Genomic DNA, 24,771 nt, shown 5'->3' with positions numbered 1-24,771 from the left:
TGTGTATCCTGTATGCTAATTTTTTTTATTTTCATATTTGTACTGATATGTTAATTCAGTTTTTATTTAAATGTATTTGTGGCAAATTTTTGGTATGTCTAGGCTATAACATTTATCAGACTTGCTTTGCACGTACCTAGTTAGTAAAGATGTATGTGGATAAGTGTAAGACAAGGCGCACTGAGAGAAAGGATTGTTTGCCTCAAGAAAATATTTGTTCGTATTTGGCGAAATAAATATAATTTGTTAATACAAACAAATATTTTGTAGTAGGAATTATTCTGTTCACCCAACAAAAGGTTTTCTTTTTCAATTCAACAGCATATTTGGTTAGGTGTAACAAATCATTTTTGTTACTTACCAAGTTAGGTTAAGCTAACAAAATATTTTGTTACAGCAAGTAAATATTTGTTTTGCCATGTATAAACCAATATTTGTTTGATTAAAACAAACCTTTTTGACGTGATAACGTCTTATAAATCGAGGAACACCAGCTGCATGCACGAAAAAGCATGACTCATTGTCACGTTCCACCTGAACCGAGCGTGCAAGAACCGGCCAACCACCGTGCGAGAAAATCTTCTATAATATCAAACAGGTTAAGGCGGGCTTTTTAACTAATTGTTCGTGATTATATTTAAACAAATTATTTAAATTAAATTTGCAAAAAACTGTAAATAATATTTTGAAAATTAAAAAGTATGCAATTTTTCATCAATGTTTTCTTATGACGTTATCACGTCAAATTATCGTCCGTAAACCGACTTTACAGACAACCCCCTTTTTTCTCTGTGCGGTACGCTTTAACTTCGCCACTTAGAATAAGGCAATAAATAAAATATTTGCTCGTGGGGTTTATCTTTTGCATGTTGTGTTGAATTCGTGGTTGAATTTTACAATTTTACAAGAATTGTACAACAGTGACGTCTTAATTAAAAATGTGGGAAAGTTCTAGAATCTAAGATGGCAGATGTGATACCATAATTGTAAATGGCGGAATCCAAGTGGTTGAAGAGTCCGAGTGCGTGATGGCGGCTGGTTGCAGGCTGCTGGGGCGAGGCTCCATGTTCGTGTTCTCGCTGGAGCAGTTCCGCCTGCTGCTCGGGGGCGGCGGGGGGCGGGACCACCTGCTGGACCTGGGGGCGGGCGACGGCCGCACCACCCAGGTCATGGCGCCGCTCTTCGCCCAGGTGTCCGTCACCGAGGTGTCCGGCCCCATGCGCTCCGCGCTCGTCAAGAAGGGCTTCCGGTGAGTCTGTGGGGCGCGACACAAACCACCAGAAAAGATAAGAAAAATCTAAACAATTCGAATTGTGTGCAAACACATATCTATTGTTAAATAAATAACTGTTTTGCTACAAAGTGATTATATTTTGTCAACCATTTTCAAATCAGAACACTAATTGTTTAACAATAATCAATCGGTATCTTAAAAAAAAGCATGTACATGCAATATTTGATGGTAAATTATATATACATAAGGAAGATATACGATACAAATAGGTTTTTTTTTACTTCACCATGGACCGATAGACCGTGGAGGTATTCCTATAAGGAAAGGTGGGTCGCCAGATGAAAAAGGTTTGGAAACCACTGGTGTAGACATATTATCTCTCCGTATACACGGCACTTGGTAGGAGCAATTAGTGAAAATGGAACGGAAGTCTATGAACGGAAATGTGTCACAAAGATGGCGTACCCACGTGTAGCAACACAAACTCGTATATAGTCACTTTCGTAAACATTAGGGTACATACCAAAGTATTAGTGTGCCAAATGAAACTTAGTGATAGTGAAACTACCCCGAAATATGTTTGGTAAACTAAAATGGTCATAGTAAAAAGTACACTCCATGTTTTAAATGCCTAAGAAAGCTGATTATATATATTCTCCTTCGATTAGCACAGATGTAGAGCGCGCTCTTGTTAACCTCAAGTGACGTGGTTCAAATCTATTCACTGGAAATTTTAATTTTATTTTTAAATAACATTATAATGTAAAAATGTTGATGCATATCATTAATGTTAAGGGTTATTTGTAGGAAGTATTTACAGAGTGATTTCAATATTTAGGCAAAAACAAATATGCAAACATATACTTAGTTTTATAATATGTGTTCTAAAATGTTTCAGGTTACTATTTTAGTAACTCTTTAGAAGCATAATTTCTAACGTAATCTTTATAGTATTAACTGTTTTGTGAATTTATTAAGATAGGCAGTATTTTAATATGATTCCTTTGTCTAAAATCAGGTCCATAGCCGAGGTTTTATAGGAGCCATTTATAATAATTTAAAATTTACGGGTTTTTTGTACTGCTAATGCATCTGTATTTGATGGTCGGAAGCAACGTTTATGATTCATTCAGCGAATTCTGGCGGCGGGCGAAGAAAGTATGTTTGAGATTTGCGTCCAGAAATTGTTCTTTTTTATTTATTAGTTTATTTATCAGGCTCGGGATTATTTAAAAGAATTCTACTTTAAATTTCGTGTCCGAATTCCGTATTATAAGTTTAATTTCAAAACGAATAACATGAGAACATACGAGTTTGCTCGTTACCGAGGCTAGATGTTTACTCATAAATAACGAGTATTGAAAGACTCGCTCAAAATTATTTTATAAGTTAAACTTATTTAAACCCGGTAGCGTGGGTTTAGGCGTAACTATTAAGTGTGACGTTCAAGAGCGGGGCACTCGATGGGATGTTTCGGTACGGGGAATAACTAATATTGTAGAGATTTAGGCCGAGTTTATGAATTATGGAACAAAGCAAGATACAACCATCACAAGAAATCACCAAACACTTAACTTAAAATTTGAAGGGAAAAAAACTGAAGAATACTAATTTATTTGATAACTTGCATTTATTATGAAAACAAAATAAATTGTTAGAAATTTGATTGAAAAGTGTTATAATCTTTCACTGTGTGATAGTTTAACAAGTGTGAACATAGTGAATATACGTAATAAAAAGAACATCGTGGCCTTCTGTAAACATAATTTCTGCTTCTTTTAAAGTTTTCGTAACACTTCACTTCAAATATGGCCGTCGGAAACGCAAGCTGAAAGCAAGAAAATGGAAGTTGGTCTGTGTTTACGTTAAGATTTTTGCGTGTTGTTCAGTTTATAAACGGGCTTATGAAGACGTTGTTATCGAACTTGCGTTTATTGAGTAATATATAACCCGCCATGTCTCTTACAACTGTGAACCTACCTTCTGTACTTCATTGTTTAGTTTTAACAATTTATTAATCAAGTGGATTAATGGGTAAACGTTCCGTATCACGTATCCAAGTTTATCTCTTGATCCTGATTGCATGATCCTGTTGACATTCATTCTGTGGTACATGATGCTTGCAGTTTTAATTAAGTACGTCAAAAGATCCTAGACGTAACAATAACTTTTCATATACTAATGATTTATGATCTAAGTTTAATACGAATTTAAAAAAAAATCCACAAAACCTGAAAATTTTTCTTTGTATCTTGATACTTTGGTCCTTGTTTAGCCATGATATGTTTTCATACTAATGTACCGTAACATCTAATGTTTTCGCCCAGATTAAGTAATTATTTATGTTAATTGATATATTTGCTATATGTAAATAATTTTATTATTTGAAAACTGTATTTATTTTAGAGTGTATATCTATGTAATTGATGTTCTATGGACTGAAATGAACGTTTGAAATGAACAATTGCAAAGACCCCTCTAAGGAGGTATTACCTTTTAACGGTAAACGGTTAATTTGACGCCGTTATTACTTAATAAAAAATGTTATTTCAGTAATTATTTATTTAAAATTAATGAAAGATTTTGTGTTCCGCGCTATTGTTGCGCGCGGATTTTATGAGTTTGACGTTAAATAATGTAACTGTTTTTGGTTTTCGGCCAATCACAAGCCGTTATTTAAAATCCGTCAGGCATTGTCAAACTGACTTAATTTAAGAAGTTTTCAGGAGAATGTAATGGCCTGCTTAAGAGAGAACTCCTACAAGACGTCGATAAAAAATTATCCTGCAAAATATCTAGGAAAAGATAGGCATCCACAAAAAAGGATGATAAATTTGCATTGTTAGGAAGTAAACAAGCATTTATAGGGCTTTATCTAAAAAGATAAAGTAATTAGGAGTGAAATAATACGTGAGTAAGAAATATAAGAGTCAGTTACTTCCTTTCTATGTCAATCATCACGTCTCTCACCTACACATCGCCACATCGCGGCCTAAATATAAAATAAACATTGATAAACTGGACTCAAGTAATGTTAACTACGAGAATATAATTTTATATATTTATTTTTACACGCAACTGTCATCACCCAGTGGTCTGATGAGCGAGAGCCTCAGAGCTATACCGACCTAAGTCAATTTTATCTAGCCGAGGTAAAAACTTTTAAGAACCCTAATTTATGAACTGAACCTGTGTAAAATATCTTCGAACCCGAATTAAAAGACATTTGCTTAGTAAAAGAATGTGCGCGTCGTCACTCCAATCATTTGATACCTAACTGTGGCCTAGTAGTAATAACACATGCCAACTGAATTTTGTCTAAGCATTGGATTTTTACACAGAGGAAGTAGCTCTACATAATTTATCTGACCTCCACAAAGTAGGGCCATTTGCATTTACACGCAGTAGTGTGTTCGCACAGAGTAAGTTGTCGCCTCAAAGTGGGACCCTATATATATATATATATATATATATATATATATATATATATATATGCATGCTTACACTGCACACAGTCTAGTGGGCAGTGGGGAAGGATCCTCGTACACTAAATTAAAACAGCAATCATCATGTACCACAGGTTCAAGGTATAAACTTGGTCACGTGATATGGAACAGTTTCCGATTATTGAAGTTTGAACTGGAGTCCACGCACTTATTTTTTTTTTTTTACTTTAGCTTGATTACCCGTAGACTGAGAGGTCATCATAGACGGTCGACTCGCAGCTATACAAACCAAGGATTGTGGAGAAAGAATTGGCCATGACTGGTCCGAGATTTGAACCCAGGTCGTTTGGATGTGACTCCGGTGTCTCAACACTGCATCACGCCGCTCCTTCGGTTAAAAAACTTCAACGCAGAAATCTTTAACGTAAACAAAGTAATTTTGACGTGACAACGTCTAATAAATCTATGAACGCCGGCTGCACGCACTAAAAAGGATGACTCATTGTCCTGTTACGCACATTGTCCCGTTACGCACATTGTACGCTTGCGCCGCATCTATATCTTCCACTCGATTGGAACAACCATCGATTTGACTTTTTCGAGGCACATTAAACTTGAAACACTCCCATTCGTTTCCTACTTTTCCTATCATCGTCCTATCCTTAACAGAATAACACAGATTGGAAGATGTTAAATAGCAAACATGTATAAAAGTTATAGTTAAAATAATCTCTTCGTTAAAGTAATAAACATATTTGAATTAATGAGTGCAAATAAAAGTAAATTTATCAATTAAATTGTAGATTTCATTTTACTCCTTCTTTGTATCCATACAAAATAGTGATAATTCAATAAAAATTATTCAATTTTATTCATAAAACTATGCAATCATTTCATCAATGTTTTGTTATGACGTTGTCACGTTAAACTATCGTCCGTAAACCGACTTTACAGACAACCAATTATTATTTTTTTTCCAAATACTACGGCCGGTCGCACGCTAGATCTTTGAGCCGGGGTCGCTAAGGGCGATAAAGGTTCGCGCATCGCACGCCACTTCGCCTCTACGCCCCGGCCACAGAAATGGCGTGCGGTCTCTGCGTCGGTAACGCCCTTCTATGGGACGTGAAGCCGTGACGCAGTGTATCAATTTAAGGTGGAATATTAAACATATACTACTTACAACACTGAGTAGCCTACTGAGTAGAGAGGCTCCTGAGAAACTACTACTCACAGCCAGACACCTACAATAATTCTTAAGTGCTTTCTGAAGGCTCGGGCTCACACGCAAAGTTCTTTATTTCTCTTTGTTGTTACATATTACGATTATTTTAGTGTTGTACTGAATTCCACTCCGATAACGTTTTTGATAAAAAAAAAAAAATTACGCTTGGTCTCATATTTTCTCCGCAGATATTTATTAACTATTAACCAAAGCTGTAAAAAAGTCACGTAACAGTTCATTATTGTCACCTGCGTGACCTTTTTATTACAGCCTGAAAATAATATTTAACAAATATTTCGAAAGAAAATTTGTGACTGAACAACAAATTCAAAAGACCTGTCGCAATAAATCAAAAGAAAAATCTCTTTATTAGTAGTAATGACAAGAAAATTTAAGTAACAACTCGGTGTGGATGCCTGTGGTGGACAGAGCTTCAGGAGAAACCACCCAATTTGAAATCTGCTTAAGATATCCGCGTGAGGCCTGTTTACGAAAAGCTGAAAGGGGGTGAGAGGTATTCTTTCGGGATTTCGTTTTTAACTGTAATTTTAGAACCGTGAAATTGGTTAAAAACACGTTTTTTTCATAATAAAGAATACAGAGTTATTAAAAGCACTCAAGGTACTTGCATTACACCTTGTTATGGTCACCGCTTGGATATCATAGTTGTGTTATGCACTGGGAGAAGACTGCGCGCCAGTTCAGAGGCGACACCGCGCTAGAAGCACAGGCTATACTAGTCCTGCCTCACCGACACAGATACGCCCCTGACTAGGCGGGTCTGCAGTCGGGACGGGAGAAAAACTACCATAACTACCACACGTGATTTACACATCGTGGTTACAAGAATACAGGTGCTGCTCCCTATAACACATTTTTGGAAACATTTTTTTTTAACGTGATAACGTCTAATAAATCGATAAACGCCGGCTGCACGCACGAAAAGGTGTCCCGTTACGCACATTGTTCTGTTACGCTGTGTCCCGTTACGCACATTGTTCTGTTACGCTGTGTCCCGTTACGCTCATTGTACGCTTGCGCCGCATCTATCTCTCTTCCACTCGACTGTTTATAAAGTGAAGTCAAAAGTTAATGTGGTTTTCATTGCTTATTACAAGAACAATTTCGGCAATAAATGTTAATTATTCTTGCATTTTAAAAATCTGATTACTAGTATAATTTCAAGTATTTATTCTTTTATTATTAAAATAAAGATCATACAGTTTTATTCATAAAGTATGCAATCATTGCATCAGAGCATGCCAGATTTTCAAACATCAATACGTATATACCAAAGAAAAATTAATATACAGTGTTACTTTGTTTGAGAATTTTAACAAACATCTTAAATTTTTTTTTTTTTTTTTTTGAGATTCCTCGATAAATATTTTAGCCAACCCTCCCCCCCCCCCCTTTTTTCCCCCAACTCTTTTCAAATATGAATGTTACAACGTTATTTTTAAGCTTAGTCCTGTATTCTATACAATACCCTGCGAGCAAAGTCATTGTACTTATTCCGTGGAGTGTACAAGATCAAGATGGCGCCGACTCAAAAGTGTTGTTCGTTAGCACCGCCAAAAAACTGTGTTTTAAGAGATATTAGGTGTGGGAAATGTACAAAAGTAGTTAGGAATGGAATTCTATGTGAAAAGTGTGACAAGTGGTATCATTTTAATAAATGTAGTGATGTAAAAGAAAACAACATCCCGGAAAACGAGTGGGAGTGTGCCACGTGTGTAATACATGAAGACGACGAAAACAACATGGCAACCCTTTCGCTGGAATATGACACCACGCAACACTTGTGTACTACAGACTCTGAAAATAATACTACGAATAAGCAGGAGGCTCTAATAAACCAACTACTGGATGAAGTTAGTTCGCTCCGAGAAATCATTAATGTGCTGCAATCAGAACTGAAATCCTTGTCACTCAAACAAAAAGACACTGTAACAACGAGTCTTAATGCTGGAAGCACATGGACGCAAGTGGTACAAAAACGTAAGTCAGGAAAATCAACTTCACCTTGTGACTTTTCCATTCCTGTATATAACAAGTTTGATGTTCTGAATGAAAGGAAAGGTGAGGCTGTTGAACATGTAAACACAAGAAAGAAGCAAAGAAAGTCCGGTAGCACAGTAATTCTTGCCGACAGCCATGGAAGAGGGATTGCAGGAGAGTTGTGTATTTCAATGCCAGAGAAGTGTGTATTAGGGATGGTGAAGCCAGGCGCAAGGTTGCAAACTATCTTGGGTGATAGTGAAAATGTAAGTAAAAACCTAGGACCTAAGGACTCAGTTGTCATCATTGGTGGGTCCAATGACGTTTCAAAAAATGAAGGAGATGTAGCGATAAAGGTACTTAAGCAAAAACTAAAATCATTTAAGGAAACAAATGTTATTGTTACAGAAATACCCCTTAGGCATGACCTGCCATCTTGGTCTTGTGTTAATGTAGCTGTCAAGGAAACAAATCGTAGGATTTACAAAGTTTGTAGTATGTTTAGAAATGTTAAAGTTGTAGAAACTGATAATTTGGACAGGAAATTGTTTACAACACATGGAATGCACTTAAATCGTGAAGGCAAAAAGAAGCTGACTAGTCTAATCTATAGTGCAATTAACACATTGTCACATGGGGATAAAATCTCCAAGGCTATACCTTTGGGCTTTATTACACAACAATAATACTTCCAATGAGGTTCGGTTCTTAAACACAATCAGTTGTAATGCTAATATAAATATAACTAATTATGTATTTCCAAATAACATTAGTACTTATGTAAAGCCTTGTGAGTTAAGAACTCAAACTAAAGATAATAAACAAAACAAATTCCAGGCATCAAAAAGGCCTACACTTACTGTATTGCATCAGAATATTCAGTCACTACGTAACAAACTCATTGAACTCGAAGTATTGGTAAACACTACTCTGTCAACAATTGAAACCACTATTCCAAATATTATATGTCTTACTGAACATTGGTTGCATAATGATGAAATTAGATTATACCCTATATCAAATTATATTTTGTTATCAAATTATAGTAGATCTAAACAAACTCATGGAGGTAGTTGTATCTACATGCATAGAGATCTGTTAGAATTCACAGAGAGTAGGCAGGATCTGGTCTTGTTAAGTAAGGAAAAATTAATTGAATGTTCTGCTGTCGAAACCAATCTGGCATATGCCAGATGTATTATATTGTGTATATACAGGCCACCTGATGGAGACATTGATATATTTCTTAAACAATTTGATAAAATAATAAAAAAAGCTTGGAACACTGGAAAAAACTATATAATTATTTGTGGTGACCTAAACATTGATTTTTTAAAAGAAACTAATACCAAAAGAAAATTAATGAATATACTTAATTCTTATAACCTACTTAACATAATCAATGAACATACTAGAATTACTAAACAAACCAGTTCTGCAATTGACTATATTATTACCAACCTTGACTATAAAGACTATGCAAGTAATGTCATTGATTATGGACTTTCAGATCATATGGCTCAGGTAATTAGAGTGCAATCAGCACATTTACCTGATAGAAAATTTAACTATTTAAAATACAGATGCATTAATAAACATAGTATAAAAACATTCTTAGATATTTTAGGTAAAGAAACTTGGCTAAATATTGATGAAATGACAACCATTGAACAAAAATTTAAATTACTGATTGATAAATTGATAAACGTTACTAATGCATCATTTCCAATAAGACAAGTTAGGACTGACCAAAAACCTAAACCATGGTTAACCAAGGGAATAATTACATCAAGTGTAAGACTAAAAAATTTATATTATCTTAGTAAAACAGACTGTCACGACACCAAATTTCAACAATATTATAAGAACTATAAACAAATTTACAAAAAAGTTTTAAGACTGGCAAAGAGAAAGAATATACAAAACAGGATCACTCAAAGTGATAATAAAATAAAAAAAACATGAAAAATAATTAATTCTGAACCAAGCAGGGGCACTAAAATCGAAAAAGAAGTAAATAATCTGAAAATAAATGGTAAAATAAATCATGACAGTGACCAGATTGCTTTAGAATTCAACAGGTTCTTTACTGATGTTGCTGATTCATTAAACTCTACATTAAACTCTACAAAAAACAGTCAAATAACAAATGCTATTGAAAACCTGAAAATTAACTGCCCATTTAACAATAAATCAATTCACCTATACCCAACATCATTAAAGGAAATATTAAAAGTAATAAATAAATTAAAAAGTTCAAATTCGACAGATGTCTATGGCATATCTAACAAAATAATAAAACTTGCTGGACATCTCATTGCTAAGCCGTTATCACTATTAATTAATGAGGTTTTTATGGAAGGTATTGTACCAGATTGTTTAAAAAAAGCAAAAATACTACCTATCTATAAAAAGGGAAATACACTAGAGGCAGCAAACTATAGGCCCATTAGCTTATTACCAATTGTTGCCAAAATTTTCGAAAAAGTGCTCTATAATAGACTATCATCCTTCTTCACGGACTGTAAAATTCTGAACAGTAATCAATACGGCTTCCAAAAACACAAATCGATAATAAATGCTATACATAATTTTACTAGTAAAGCTCTCGAAATCTTGGATAGTGGCAACACAGCACTAGGCATTTTTTTGTGATTTGTCTAAAGCTTTTGATCTTGTTAATCATGAAATATTGCTTGAAAAACTTAATCATTACGGTATCCGAGGCAAAGCACTTGAGCTAATGTATTCATATTTGCACAACCGCAAACAGAGAGTGGAAATAAAATCAAACAATAAAATAGTGTTCTCAGACTGGAAAGTCATTAAACATGGAGTCCCTCAAGGTAGTAACCTAGGACCTCTATTGTTCTTAGTGTATATTAATGACCTCCCTTTAAATATCCCACAAGCCAGCACAGTGCTATTTGCTGATGACACCTCAATACTAGTGAAAGGTAAAAATGTAGACATCATCGTGTCTAAAGCAAATTTAATCCTTGGCCATCTAAATCACTGGTTGGAAGCAAATAAACTTGTACTAAATACCTCTAAAACAAATTGTATAAATTTTAGAAACAGACATAATCCAGTAGAAGAAAAGTTTGAATTAAAGTTTAACAGTAATATCATAACTAGAACATCAAATGTTAAATTCCTTGGTGTGAACTTAGATGAACAGCTAAAGTATAAAGACTATATTAACTCTGTCGCTAGTAGGCTAAGTGTATCCTGCTATGTACTAAGAAGACTGGCAGACATAGTTAGTATTCAAACATTAAAAACTGTCTACTACGCTCACTTCCACTCTATAATGACATATAATATAGAAATCTGGGGAAACTCTGTGGGAATTGAAACAATTCTAAAATTACAAAAAAGAGCTATTCGTATAATGACACATGACAAAATGTCAGCTCACTGTAAACAAAAATTCAGAAAACTTAAAATCTTAACAGTCATAAACGAGTATATACTAAGAATACTATTATTCATACATAAGGAGAAACGCTATTTACAAAAAAATTTAGATATTCATTTATACAACACAAGAAACTCCAATAAATTGAGGATAAAATGTCATAATACCAGTCAGTATGAAAAGGGCACAAATTACATAGGCATAAAAATTTACAACTTATTGCCACAAAATGTCATAAATATAACCGATTTACCTATATTCAAAAGAACAATCAAAAAAGTTCTGTTAGAACATCCTTCCTACTCTCTGATAGAATTCTTTGACCTAATAACAGATAAGAAAACTAAACTCTGGTAAATCTTATTTAAATACAGCACAAAACGAGACAAATATTGAGTTTTGTAAACTAACTCTACACTCTGAGGTTTAGACTTAAGTTTATACAATATCTTGTGTACCCATGTTCTTTTTTATGTACCCATGTTTTGTTTTTATTACTTTTGAAATGTAAAAGTACTGTGCAATATCTAATTTTTGTGGTTGTACAGTTTGTTTGTATATATGTATATATTTGTATTAATTGACTTGTTCTATATCCCGGAGTCCTTACCTCCATATGGGATCTACAGAACAAAAATTGAATAAATAAATAAATAAATAAATAAATTATAATAGAACTAGCAGACCCAGCCCCACGTTGCTGTGGCCGAGTGATTTAGAAAGCATTTAAAAGACAAAAATAAACACAGATTAACATAACATTTTCAATTCTATTGTATTATTAAATACTCTGATTACCTTTGCTTATAATAAATCACAGTTCATTTTATTAATAAATACTCTGATTAGTTCTAACTATAATATAAGATAGATATCAATAATTGTAAACACGTGAGAATAAAATCAAAAATAATACAAAAAAGCGAGGTTACGTAGTACATTGATCAACGCAAATGTGCACAACATGGAGAAAAATAAAATTTGAATTGAAACGTAGCGCCATCTATGAGATATTTATGTCATATAGTACAACAGTTGTCTGTAAAAAAAACTGATTTAAGGCGCCATCTGTTTGAGACTTATGAAACTTACGATTAATAACACCAATCAACATTGATAATCAGTTTATTATTAATTATAAATTATTAAGACCATTAATCGAAATAAAAACCATCCTATCTCTCAAGTTGAAAAAAATTACACATAAATGCCAATTTTCATCGAAATCGGTTGTCTTGATGAAGAGTTCACTTGAAACAAACATCAGGACACTGGATTTATATATATTAAGATTTCCCCCGGTCCTTCTCACTTTATGTTAGTTTTATCTGCAGTTTCGAGGAAGCCAGGGGGAAAAGTGTTTCAACACTCCCCTCTTGAAACTGCAGCGAATACAAAACAGATGCATTCGCATTGCCACAGACGCGCCCAGACAGCCCGGTCGAGGCACTACACCGCGAGACGAACACAGAAACCTTTAAATGATTTCTATGTCCGAACCACGGATAATTTTTTTTTATGGCAAATGTGAAATACATCTCAACACAATAATTATTGTTTCATCGCTCGGAAATTACGACTCCGACGAGATACAGAAATATAAACGTCCTAAAATGCTGCTCGCGCACCGACCACCGTGGTGCACTCTGGTTGGCTGAGCCGAGAGCCCTCGGCCAATCAGAACGCAGCAGCTCCCCGCGAGCCGACCCCAGCCCTGGGACGCGGTCTGGCGAGAGAACTCTGCCCTATGCTTGAAGGGAAGCCTTCGTTTCACAGACGAGAGAGCCACACCCGAAGTTCCCCGAAGGTTGCTTAGCAAATAACTTTTTAATATGTAGCTATCCAGGACTAGGAAACCGTTTACATGACCAATTGACCATTAGTTATCATGAGTTGTCCAAAATGAATAAACCCCGAAGATGCACGAGCGGACGTTTGGCTCTCTCGTCTGTGAAAAGATGGCTTCCCATGCTTGAACACCGAGCTGGGCGGTGTGCGCTTATTTTTTTCAAATTTTAATGTACCGACGCACTTAGCACAAGTATGCTGGTAGTTCAAAAACTAAGACTAAGCTATTCCACAGTTCTTAGATCACAAATGCGTAGAAGTTGAGGCTAGGACCCCGCGATCAAGGACTGGATAACGTCTCTAACCGACCGTCAGCCTGCCCGCGACAGGTCTAACTGCAGCTCTACCGTTTCCTGAGTCTGTCCCGATGCATTAACTTGTGGTTAGGCGATTTTAAATTAATATACTCGTAGCTCCTGAAGCGTAGATGCTGCGGATAGGGTTTTGTAATGACAGACTGGGTAATTTCGCCAACTGCTGACAGCCTTGTACTGGCGACAGATTGACCTGCCGTTCTGTCCCTTCTAGGGTGAGACCCGATCCATATGCGCTCAACACATTCTTCTTCCCTGGCTCCAAGCATACGCGCTGTCTGGCCGCCAGGGGCGCACGCGTCACTGTTTCACATCCGGACACGCGCACGCACTCAAGGCCCAAGTTCCCGACCCCCAGCATGGTTGAAATGTTTTGCCCCTGACCAACTGTTCTTCCTTGATCATCCTTTCTAACCTGTACTGAACCTGCCTGCAATAACTCAACCCCGCACGAATGAGCCCTGTGTCTATGCAGGTTTTTCACCTTGGCCCAACTTTGAAATGAAGTTAGTCATGGCATCAGTTGTTGCCATGGCTGGCCAATCCCCGAACAAAGAACAAGATTCATGCTTCCCTTTCTGCGCGGCTGAAACCCAGCGTGATTAGGCTCAAAAGCTTCGGCCTGGGAGGCACCTAGAGTCTTCCCTAACCCAGATCCCTCCCAAACAAATACACTTAGTGTTAGTTAGGTTAGGAAACCAAAATTGGGCAAAAGTGCCACTATGGTTTTGGGAAAATTACCATGCTGTCGACTGTTTTCGCGATAACGGCGTCATGGGGTGTCGCTGTGGTCCCCCCCCCCCCCCTCAGGCTTGGTGGTTGTGGTGCTCATCACGGGCCGTCGCTCGATCAGATGATGATGATGATGATGACACGACCACGTCTCTCCTTGGGTCGGTCCCCCGTCGCGTCGACGTGTTCCTTTATTATTCCCCGTCGACCCGACACTTGACAAATGTCAATGATCGCCGAGCATCGTTTGTCTTATTATACACTCCCTCCTTCCCCATCACCCCTCCTCATATCCACCCACTACCACCCACTGTTCCACCATCGCTGTGTTCCTTATCTGCGTTCTCGTTCTTCTTTTTGTTCGCCGTTGCGAAGCACGTCGGTTTTTTTATTGTTCTATGTGTAACATCTTAGCTCTCGGTGTACTGGGGTCGTTACCACAACGCCGAAATACCATAACGCCGAATGCCAAAATTGACCACAACGCCGAAATACCATAACGTCGAATGTCAAAATTGACCTCAACGCCGAAATACCATAACGCCGAATGTCAAAATTAACCACAACGCCGACAGCTAGAAAACTGCTGTGTACCACAACGCCGAAATAACAACTGAATGAATTTGTGTGTATTTCTTAAATGTACCTTAACGCCGAAATACCACAATCAAACCTAACCTAACCTAACCTAACCTTACCAAACCTAACCTAACCTAGCGTAAAATAACCTAACCTAACTTAACCTAGCCTAACCTAACCTAGCCTAAACTAACCTAGTCTAACCTAACCTAGTCTAACCTAACCTAGTCTAACCTAACCTAGTCTGACCTAACCTAGTCTAACCTAACTTAACCTTTGTGTCAGTCCTGCAATTACATTTTTCGGCGTTAGTGTATTTCGGCGTTGTGGTAATTCGGCGTTGTGGTACACAGCAGTTTTCTAGCTGTTGGCGTTGTGGTCAATATGGCATTTCGGCGTTGTGGTATTTCGGCGTTGTGGTGCATCCCCGGTGTACTGCATTAAATTCGCGAATGCGACGGATGTAATGGAACGGAAAAGTGTAACTGCCATCTGTGGTTTCATCGCGCGATACAACGTTCACAAAGGCAAAATGGGAAACTTTGAAAGTTTTAACTGTTTCATTAATTTTAACAAGATGGTCGCACTATCTTGATAAAATTCCTTTTCGTAAATCAGGTCCAAAGCCGTGGTTAAAAAAAAGTTTCAAGTCTTTTTCGCTTTTATCGGTTTCATTACATCGTTTATACTGTTGGTCTGCTAATAAAATGATTCACTAGTCGACGTAGTTGCTCCTGCTCCTGCAGCGAATTCCAGCGGCGAGTGCGAATACTACGAGAAATTCGCTTTTAAAATACACTGTTTGTTTACTTATCACGCTCGGCATTATTATAAATAATTCTACTTTAAATTTCGTGACTTGATGTAAGCGTTTGGACATACGCCATTGCTAAGCACATGTATGTCTGTAGAAGAAAACTACAAAAACACCCAAGACACAAAAACACAAATTAAGCAAAAAATTGCAATTTTTTGCTTAATTTGTGTTTTTGTCTTTTGGATTTTTTGTAGTTTTCTTCTACAGACATACATGTGCTTAGCAATGGCGTATGTCCAAAAGCTTACATCAAGTCATGCACTCCCATTGCACAAATCTTTCAAAGATAATATTTTATATTTCGTGTCCAAGTTTCGTATTATGAGAGTATTTTCAAACTGATAACACGCGAATTTACTCGGTACCGAGGTTGAGTTTTATACTTCACTGGCCAGTACTGAAAAACTCGCTCACATTTGTGTTATGATAAACAAACATTTTAACAAAAAAAAACCGACTTCAAAATAAACAATTCCAACACAAAATAATATGCACTAAAAAGTAAAAAAATAATTGTGTATTCTTCTACAACTTAATAATCAAATTACTTTTTCTACTCATCAATATGTATGTACGATCTATGTGTTTACCACGCAAGAAGGTAGGTAGGTACCAACCCACTTCAAATATAACTCAACACATACCTATGAATAACAAACAATGATCAAAATGTTTTATAGAGTTCTCCTAAATAAAATGAAATGAAAAATATTAGACTACTTAAAAGTCAATCAAATTATTACGATAATATAATGTAGTTACAATTATTGTTATTTTTGGAGTCGGTGTCAGCCAAGGAAACAAATAAACTAGCATACTTGGCTGACACCGACTCCAAAAATAACAATAATTGTAACTACATTATATTATCGTAATAATTTGATTGACTTTTAAGTAGTCTAATATTTTTCATTTCATTTTACTTAGGAGAACTCTATAAAACATTTTGATCATTGTTTGTTATTCATAGGTATGTGTTGAGTTATATTTGAAGTGGGTTTGTACCTACCTATCTTCTTGCGTAATAAACACATAGATCGTACATACATATTGATGAGTAGAAAAAGTAATTTGATTATTAAGTTGTAGAAGAATACACAATTATTTTTTTACTTTTTAGTGCATATTATTTTGTGTTGGAATTGTTTATTTTGAAGTCGGTTTTTTTTTGTTAAAATGTTTGTTTATTTTTTTCATTTTTAGGGACTCTGAAGTATTATTTATTTTATACTTTTTAATTTAAGTTCGTAAATATAAATACAGGTATGAAGTGTTTTTTTTTAATAATAATATATGTTAATGTGCTTCTTCATTATACAGATCATTATAGATTCATGTACCAGTATCGGCCCGTGTTAGTCGTGTCTTATCTGTGTCTTGAAGAACTACCTCTTGAAGTCACGTTTAACCAAATTAAATGAAATTAAAATAACAAACTTAAAAAAAATGTTGCTATTGCTAATTAGCGCCATGGCAGGCTCCTAAGAATTGAAGAGTTCCGTTACTTTGTCATGGATCCCATGATCAGAACCTAACCAAACTCTCATTAAAATACCCTTGAAGTACGTCTTTTCCAATAAAAAAAAATTATCGAAATCGGTTGGCGTGATATTGAGTTATTCGTCCTTTTGTCGCGCACACATTTAATGAAAATTTAAGACTTATATGGTTTTCTCATGGATGCCATTGTCAGAACTGGACCAAATTTAAATGGGACCACACGGGAAGCACCAGCTTTCAAATGAAAAAAAGAATCATCAATATCGGTTCACCCAGTCGAACGTACTGAGGTAACAAACATAAAAAAAAAAAACATACAGTCGAATTGATAACCTCCTCTTTTTTTTGAAGTCGGTTAAAAATAGTATTTATAAATCGGGATGCCAGTTTGAAAAACGGTGTCGGCCGCACGGGGGTACAGTAAAAAAAACAACATAAAATGGAGCAGTATGGGGGTAAAGTGCAGTAAAATAATTAGTTGTTTATATGTCAGACTTCGCAACAAATCAACCCTTTTTAAATTTGTTTTATATGTTTATCTTTTGTTACATACTCCCTTTTAGTCGGGTTTTTTTCAAAAATATTATTTAGTCCTTTTTCAATTACAGTGTTTACATCAGTCGTGAGTTTTTACAAAAATTTTAATTTTGATTTTATTTTAAACTTTTTAGATGATTCCTGTGTTACTTGTTAATATTTGTCTATTTTCTGTCCTTCTTTATGTTTGTTGTCTTACAAAATATTATACCCCTACATTTTACCTCCGTATTGCTTCATTTTATGTTTTTTTTTTTTTTTTTTTTTTTTTTTACCCCCCTGTGGCCTACACCGTTTTGTTGAGAGTGATGTTTTGAATTGCGATATGTTTTAAGATATCACAAACTGCAACTGTTTTATATTTTCGTGTAAGAATAAATAATTGTAGGAACAACGTAATAACAATTAATACTAGGGCTGTACCGATTCACAAAATTTTGCGATATGCCGTTTCACCGATTCCGAACCGATACAGGAGAAACACACATTTTGTTAAAAAAAAAAAAAAAAAAAATTGGTATAATATTACTAGATTACCCTAAATAACTCATTCTCTGATAATAATTCTATGCAAATGCACGTGTATTTTAGTTTACAAACGGAACGTAAACTTTCTTTTTTAACTCATATTTTTAGCTTGTTTTCCTTTGTTTGCTAACGACCGTTAGTTGCTTATTTAAACATAAATTTACTCATGGAATGGTTTCCGACGATGAGCTTCTGCTCTGTCATCAGATACTCAGCAGTTAATATACAGGAGCAAGAATAAAACTGTTTATTACAGCGCCGTCTGGCGAATTAACATCATAACACCTATCTTATAATTATCGCCGATGAATAACAAAGCTTATACAGAATACCAAATTAAAACTGTCAAACCGTTTTGGAGATAAATGGGAACATTTGATTTTTGCACACACAAACACCTCTCACACTAAACACATACACCTTATCCGTTCCATCGTGGGTAAAAAGTGGAGTGTAACTAAAATTCATGGAATTTGAAACGCTATAAAATATTAACCGTGCTTAGTTATATTCGAGTTGCGGATATATATGTGTGTGTGTGAGTGTGTGTAGGATAAAAAGGTTTACGCATGCGCCATTATCAACGGTTTTTTGTATATTTACAGGTCACTACGAGGAATTGGCAAGTTTCTCGAACGTTCGATTTCGGGCTTCTCATCTACTTAGGGAGCACATATTGGACACACGCGCTAACCAATTTGAATTGGTATTGTCATCATATTGTCGAAAATAAGGTCAAATCCGGGGATTAGTAATTTTTTTTTTTCGTGTCTTTTCGCTTTTATCGGCGTTGTTTCATTATATAGCTTAAAATTTCGCTCCGCAAATTGAATCATTCGATAGTCAACTTAGCTGCTTCGGCAACGAATTCAATTTTCGTATTTGTTTATCAGGCCGGCATTATTTTAAATTATTCCAGATCAAATTTCGTGTCTGGGTTTCGTATTTGAAGTGTATTTTGCTACGCGCGAACACGTGAATTTGCTCATTACCGAGGTTAGTTGCTACACATGTCTGGCGAGCATTAAAAGACTCGATCGCGTGTTTTTTTTTTTTTTTTTTTACGTGACAACGTCTAATAAATCGATGAACGCCGGCTGCACGCACTAAAAAGTGTCCCGTTACGCACATTGTCCCGTTTCGCTGTGTCCCGTTACGCTCATTTTATATTGCTCTTTGCTAACCTGAACCTCCTAGCATTGCGACCGAGTCCGTGGCGTAATTCTGTTTTCATGCATTTCAATGTAACATTTTCATTTCTCTTTGCTAACCCGTTCCTCCTAGAATTGCTGCAGAGTCCGTGGCGCAAATATATTATTTTTGACTGCATTTTGGTGTTGGGTAAGCCATATTCCTTCACATCATCCTTGAAAGACTCCCATTAGTTTCCTACTTTTCCTATCATCGTCCTATCCTTAACAGAATAACACAGATTGGAAGAAGTTAAATAGCAAACATGTATAAAAGTTGTAGTTAAAATAATCTCTTCGTTAAAGTAATAAACATATTTGAATTAATGAGTGCAAATAAAAGTAAATTTATCAATTAAATTGTATGTTTAATTTCACTCCTTCATGTATCCATACAACATAGTGATGATTCAATAAAAATTATTCAATTTTATTCATAAAAGTATGCAATCATTTCATCAATGTTTTGTTATAACGTTGTCACGTTAAACTATCGTCCGTAAACCGACTTTACAGACAGACAATTTTTTTATTATTTCATCGGCATCCACGTTCTCAGGCGCAAAGGCCTTGGGGGCGTGGAAACGGCCTTTTTTCAAGACGGCGGTGACCTCGGATGCAACACACGACGTCACCGGGGAATGAAAAAGTCAGTCAAGAAAGAGTGGTGGGACGTTTTTTTTTAATTGTTAGTATTCGGTCCGATCGCTTGGAGCAGGCTCCAAGGGATCCCTAGCCCGATGCGGAGTCGACTTGGTGAGCGACGACACAGCTTTGGTACTAGCCTGGACAGCTAGCAGAGGTTGGATAGGACCTCCACCGGACCACGGGTTCACTGGGTGTTTTGAGGGATCCCAGCGTGATGTGGGAGACCAGGGAAGGTGCCAGCAGTGCTGATAAAGTCTTAGGGCACAGGACACAGCCAACTGTCTGGTCAGCTGAGCGTGGTACGGGGCTGAGGCGGTGACTATTCTGGGTTGGTGGCCCCAGCCGCTGGTCATTGCCGAAGCTCCAATACCCTCCCGATAAACAACAGGGAGCGATCCCTAACAGTTCTGTTTTTCTTAAAGCTCTGGAATGTTTATAAAAAGTGAACTGGAATGCTACTCCCACCCTACCCCATTAGAGCGCGAGACCGCCGGCCTTAAGGTCGGAATAATCTGTTAGTATTCGGTTGACTGTCGGCGCGCCCGCTAGCGAATAGCTTCCGCGCCTACCTCCCGCCCCCCCCCCCCCCCCCCCCCGGTCCCATCCCAAGAGTCGTGACGTGGTCGCTGTCCGCAGGGTTTTTCTTATAGGGAACGATTACAATGTACGGTAAAGTGTAAAAGGAATCATCTTTAAGATGAAATCTTACATACACTGTATTTTTTTTTGGTAAATATAAAAAAAAGGCATGTAGGTTTTGAAAAAAATGATTAAAGGGGGTTGTCTGTAAAGTCGGTTTACGGACGATAATTTTACGTAATAACGTCATAAGAAAACATTGATGAAAAATTGCACACTTTTTAATTTTCAAATATTATTTACAGTTTTTGCAAATTTAATTTAAATATTTTGTTTAAATATAATCACGAACAATTAGTTATAGAAATAAACTGAAATCAAATCAATTTCAATAAATTGTTAATTTGAAATGACGTAATTGGACAAATAAATCAAATTTTTTAAATTGCTGCTTTTAAAATGCGCGCCTTAACCTGTTTGATATTATAGAAGATTTTCTCGCACGGTGGTTGGCCGGTTCTTGCACGCTCGGCTCAGTTGGAACGTGACAATGAGTCATGCTTTTTCGTGCGTGCAACCGGCTTTCATCGATTTATAAGACCTTATCACGTTAAAAAAAGAGAAGAAAAAAAGTCATCCGAGAGGCATGTGAGCAAGAGCTTATATATATTAAGCGGGATATAAATTCGCAAGCAAAAAATAGTTCCTAAGACGGGGAAGGAGGGAGGGTCACCAGAAAACTGGAGTGAACAGGAGGTGTAAGCGGGATATGAAGAGGGGAGGGGGTAGGAACCCGACACTAACGCCGACGAAGGCCGAAGACAGCCGAAGGCTCTCAGACGAATACGAGTTCGGCGCAATGTAATTTTACACACACTTTTAAATTTGTACATTTACATGAAAACTGTTGTATCACTACAAAATAGTGTTCGCAGTAATACTGGGTTCTGATTCTTGCCCGGACATTTATTCTTCGTGTTGTCCCAGTACCTCCAATAGTTAAAATGTATTTGTAAACCGTTCCCTGAAAAGTTTTCCAATATTAACTGCGCATTTTTATTATAATATAACAAAATAAAAACAAAAGTGAATGTTAGATTTATCTTTTCCATGGATGAAAAATATGCTTGATTGAAACATCATTTAAAATATAAAATTATGCGCCAATTTTCGTAAGATATACACTTGTAATATCTCGTAAAACGTATTTAATACATACAAGAATAGCCATAGCCATGTGTTGTACAAAGTTACAATATATGTCTGGTTTTATTACAAACTATTTCTTGGCAACTGGTTTCCAAAGGGTTCTGTTGTAAAAGTACAGAATTTTTTTTTTGTGTGTAGGATTACCAATTGGAAAAAAAAATTCAAGGGTGCGTGATCACGCCACATACGACACATACATAAGTTAAAGAATATGTATTTGCACTACAGAAAACACACAATACATACATAAAATATCACAACTGACCTTCTGTCATTCTAAAAACTGTTCCAACTGAAATGTTGCAAGCGAATGTATATTCACTGAACTTCTACGTTGTCAGCTCGCTAAGAGCGCTGTTTGCCACGCTACTGATGCAATCTATTGTGTGGCCGGCTGCGAATAAGTTTCACTTAAAATATTCAACCTGCACTGGCCGCGTGTGACGACAGTGCCTCTGGTATCAGTCAGCGCGAGCCCTCTGCGTGCTGACTGACGCGGGTCACGCTGACGAGGGCGGAGATACGTGTTGTCGGCTTCTTGAATGGAAGGTCTGGCTCACACTTCGAACAGTTCATTTTCCTCGCGCCCAGCCTGTGCATCTCTCTCTCTCTCTCTCTCTCTCTCTCTCTCTCTCTCTCTCTCTCTCTATTGATCAAATCAATCATTATTTTAACAAGTGATTTTTTTAATGCTTTTTGGAATTTTTCCAGAATTTCTAATTTAAATGTACAGAATTTCAAAAAGGCAGCCAAGATGGCTGGCAAGATGGCGGACGTAATGGTAATAAATACCACCCAGTCTATCGGGGTAAAATATGGGGGGGGGGGGGGGCGTGGTAACAAAAAGTGCATTGTTAGAGAGTGAGGATATCGATTTAAATATTGCGGGGTGATATAAGCAAGATTTTTATTCAAATATTACTTATTTTTTAATTAATAACTGTTTTAATTTTTTATTAAAAAAATACCTTGTTTACTCTTGCCGGGAATTGAAACGAGGACCGAAACCGATTAAGTAACTAAACTTTTTTTAAATTTATTTAAGTTTTATTCGGAATTTTTTGGTCGAAAATTAAAGATTTTCAAGATTGTGGCCGTAAAGAAAATTGAAACGATGGCGGCCGAGGTCAAGGTCCTGATCTCAGCAGCTTAGGGTGGCTTGCTTTTAGGAGTCTTTAGCAGTTTTTAGGAAGTTGACATTTTTGAGTAATAAAACGGGAAATGTTCCCTAAAAACAGGATTTCTTATAATAGAGTAATTTCTAGGAATTTTGAGGAATTTTGATGCACTTATGAGGTATTTTGAAGTTCAAGGTCATCCAAGATGGCCGCCGTGACGTAAGAAGTCGGTCGGTTACTGACACCACCGTATACCATGCTCCACATCTAGTCCCAGCTCCAGCCAATGCATACTACTAGTGTCAAAACTTTAGACCCTTCAGCGGCAATATTGACGTGTATTTTGATTACTAAATCACCCATTCAAAAAACATGGAGGCGATGTATTCGGAACATGAGACCATGGGCTTTCTACTTAGCATAAATGCACCTACCACTAAGTCCTTTATGGGTATTTTTATTTGGCTATTTAAAAAAAAACTTTTTTGGTATCACACATACATAGAAAAACGAAAATAAATTACGGAACACATTACATTTTTTTTTCCAGCAATGTTTATCAGGTTGAATAACAAGGTGTCAATTGTGATGGTCACTACCTCGCGACTTGCCACTCAGCTTGAAGGCTGTTCCAGAACTCTAATATTTATACTACTTATGACATGTAGATGTAATAACACAACATTGAGTTTGAAGCCGAGGGGACTGAGATGTTATGCCACGTGCAAGTATTATGCAAGTACTACACAATATTCTGTGAGTGGAACGCCCACGCGAAGGCATGTGGGTTGTTGATAACTAAACAGTTAAAGATATGCACCGCTAGTTAATATTCCTCACTATCTAACCTGTAGAAAAAGTTACTAATACTAATTTTCATAAGTTGATAACTATATATATACATTCAAGAAAAAGTTATTATTACTAATTGTCTAAAAAATGCAGTGAGAAGTCCTTATTGCGACTCAATAAAATAACTTTAAGAATAATAATTATTGATTAATCTCAGTTCTTCCTTGGTAGTACATTGATACTGATATTGGAAATAAACTTTTTTCTTTGTTACCAATCGTCTGCTAGAAAATATTTTTCAATTTTTGTATAAATATGAACCCCGCTAGTATCTTAGCGTATTGTAAGCATGTATATAGTAACTTATTGAATGACTAGCTGCAGTACCCGGCTTTGCCCGGGCTGAACACCGGGTGATATATTGTCCGCGAGTTACAGCAAAATGGATGGTGATATGTCCAGTGTGGTGGACATTAAGAAATGACACATAATTACCTACGGTTTGTGTATCTGTGACCTATGGTTATCTGTTTACCCATGGCGATCGGTTGAAAGGTTTAGAAGTTGATGCGCTACAGCGCCATCTAGCGGCGAGTTACAAAAAAAATGGTTAGCATAAAAATCTTCTCCATGATAAAAACACTTCGATGTGCCAACCTTCGTGGCGATCGGTCAAACGATGTAAGAGTTTATCGACGTCATACATGCCAACATCCAATTATATATATTCTTATATGTATTTCGAAATTGTGGGGCTTTCACTTTTGAGGAAGGAGTTGGGGGGGGGGGGGGGGGGGTTAAATGTACAGGACCTCGAATGGTTTGGAACACACCATCTCGAAAGAATAGATATTTGAAGTTCCTGAAATTGTCAAAATTTGGGGGCTTTGTTCCCAGAGGGTGGCGGGGGGGTTCGAGGACCCTGAATGTCTCGTAAACACTTAAAATCGAAAAAGATAGATTTTTAAAATTTTTAAACTTTCGAAATTTTGGGTTTTAACCACCTGGGGGGGGGGGGGGGGGGTGATGTTGAGGACCCCGAATGGCTCGGAA

At 36.5% G+C, this 24,771-nt stretch overlaps 1 protein-coding gene across 2 annotated transcripts in view; it reads left to right on the top strand.

The window, feature by feature from the left end:
- Window positions 1-24,771, top strand: part of LOC134538455 (protein-L-histidine N-pros-methyltransferase) — a 731,139-nt gene that overhangs the window by 574,030 nt on the left and 132,338 nt on the right. For both annotated transcript variants that reach the window (XM_063379780.1, XM_063379779.1), the window contains exon 3: window positions 1,046-1,249. In XM_063379780.1, coding sequence (XP_063235850.1) covers window positions 1,046-1,249 — 204 coding nt within the window. The remainder of the gene's footprint in view (window positions 1-1,045; window positions 1,250-24,771) is intronic.

The sequence above is a fragment of the Bacillus rossius genome, chromosome 13 (assembly GCF_032445375.1).
Source record: "Bacillus rossius redtenbacheri isolate Brsri chromosome 13, Brsri_v3, whole genome shotgun sequence".
Taxonomy (NCBI): domain Eukaryota; kingdom Metazoa; phylum Arthropoda; class Insecta; order Phasmatodea; family Bacillidae; genus Bacillus; species Bacillus rossius.
The sequence above is the reverse complement of the archived record's forward strand: the minus strand, read 5'-3'. Positions and strand labels throughout refer to the sequence as shown.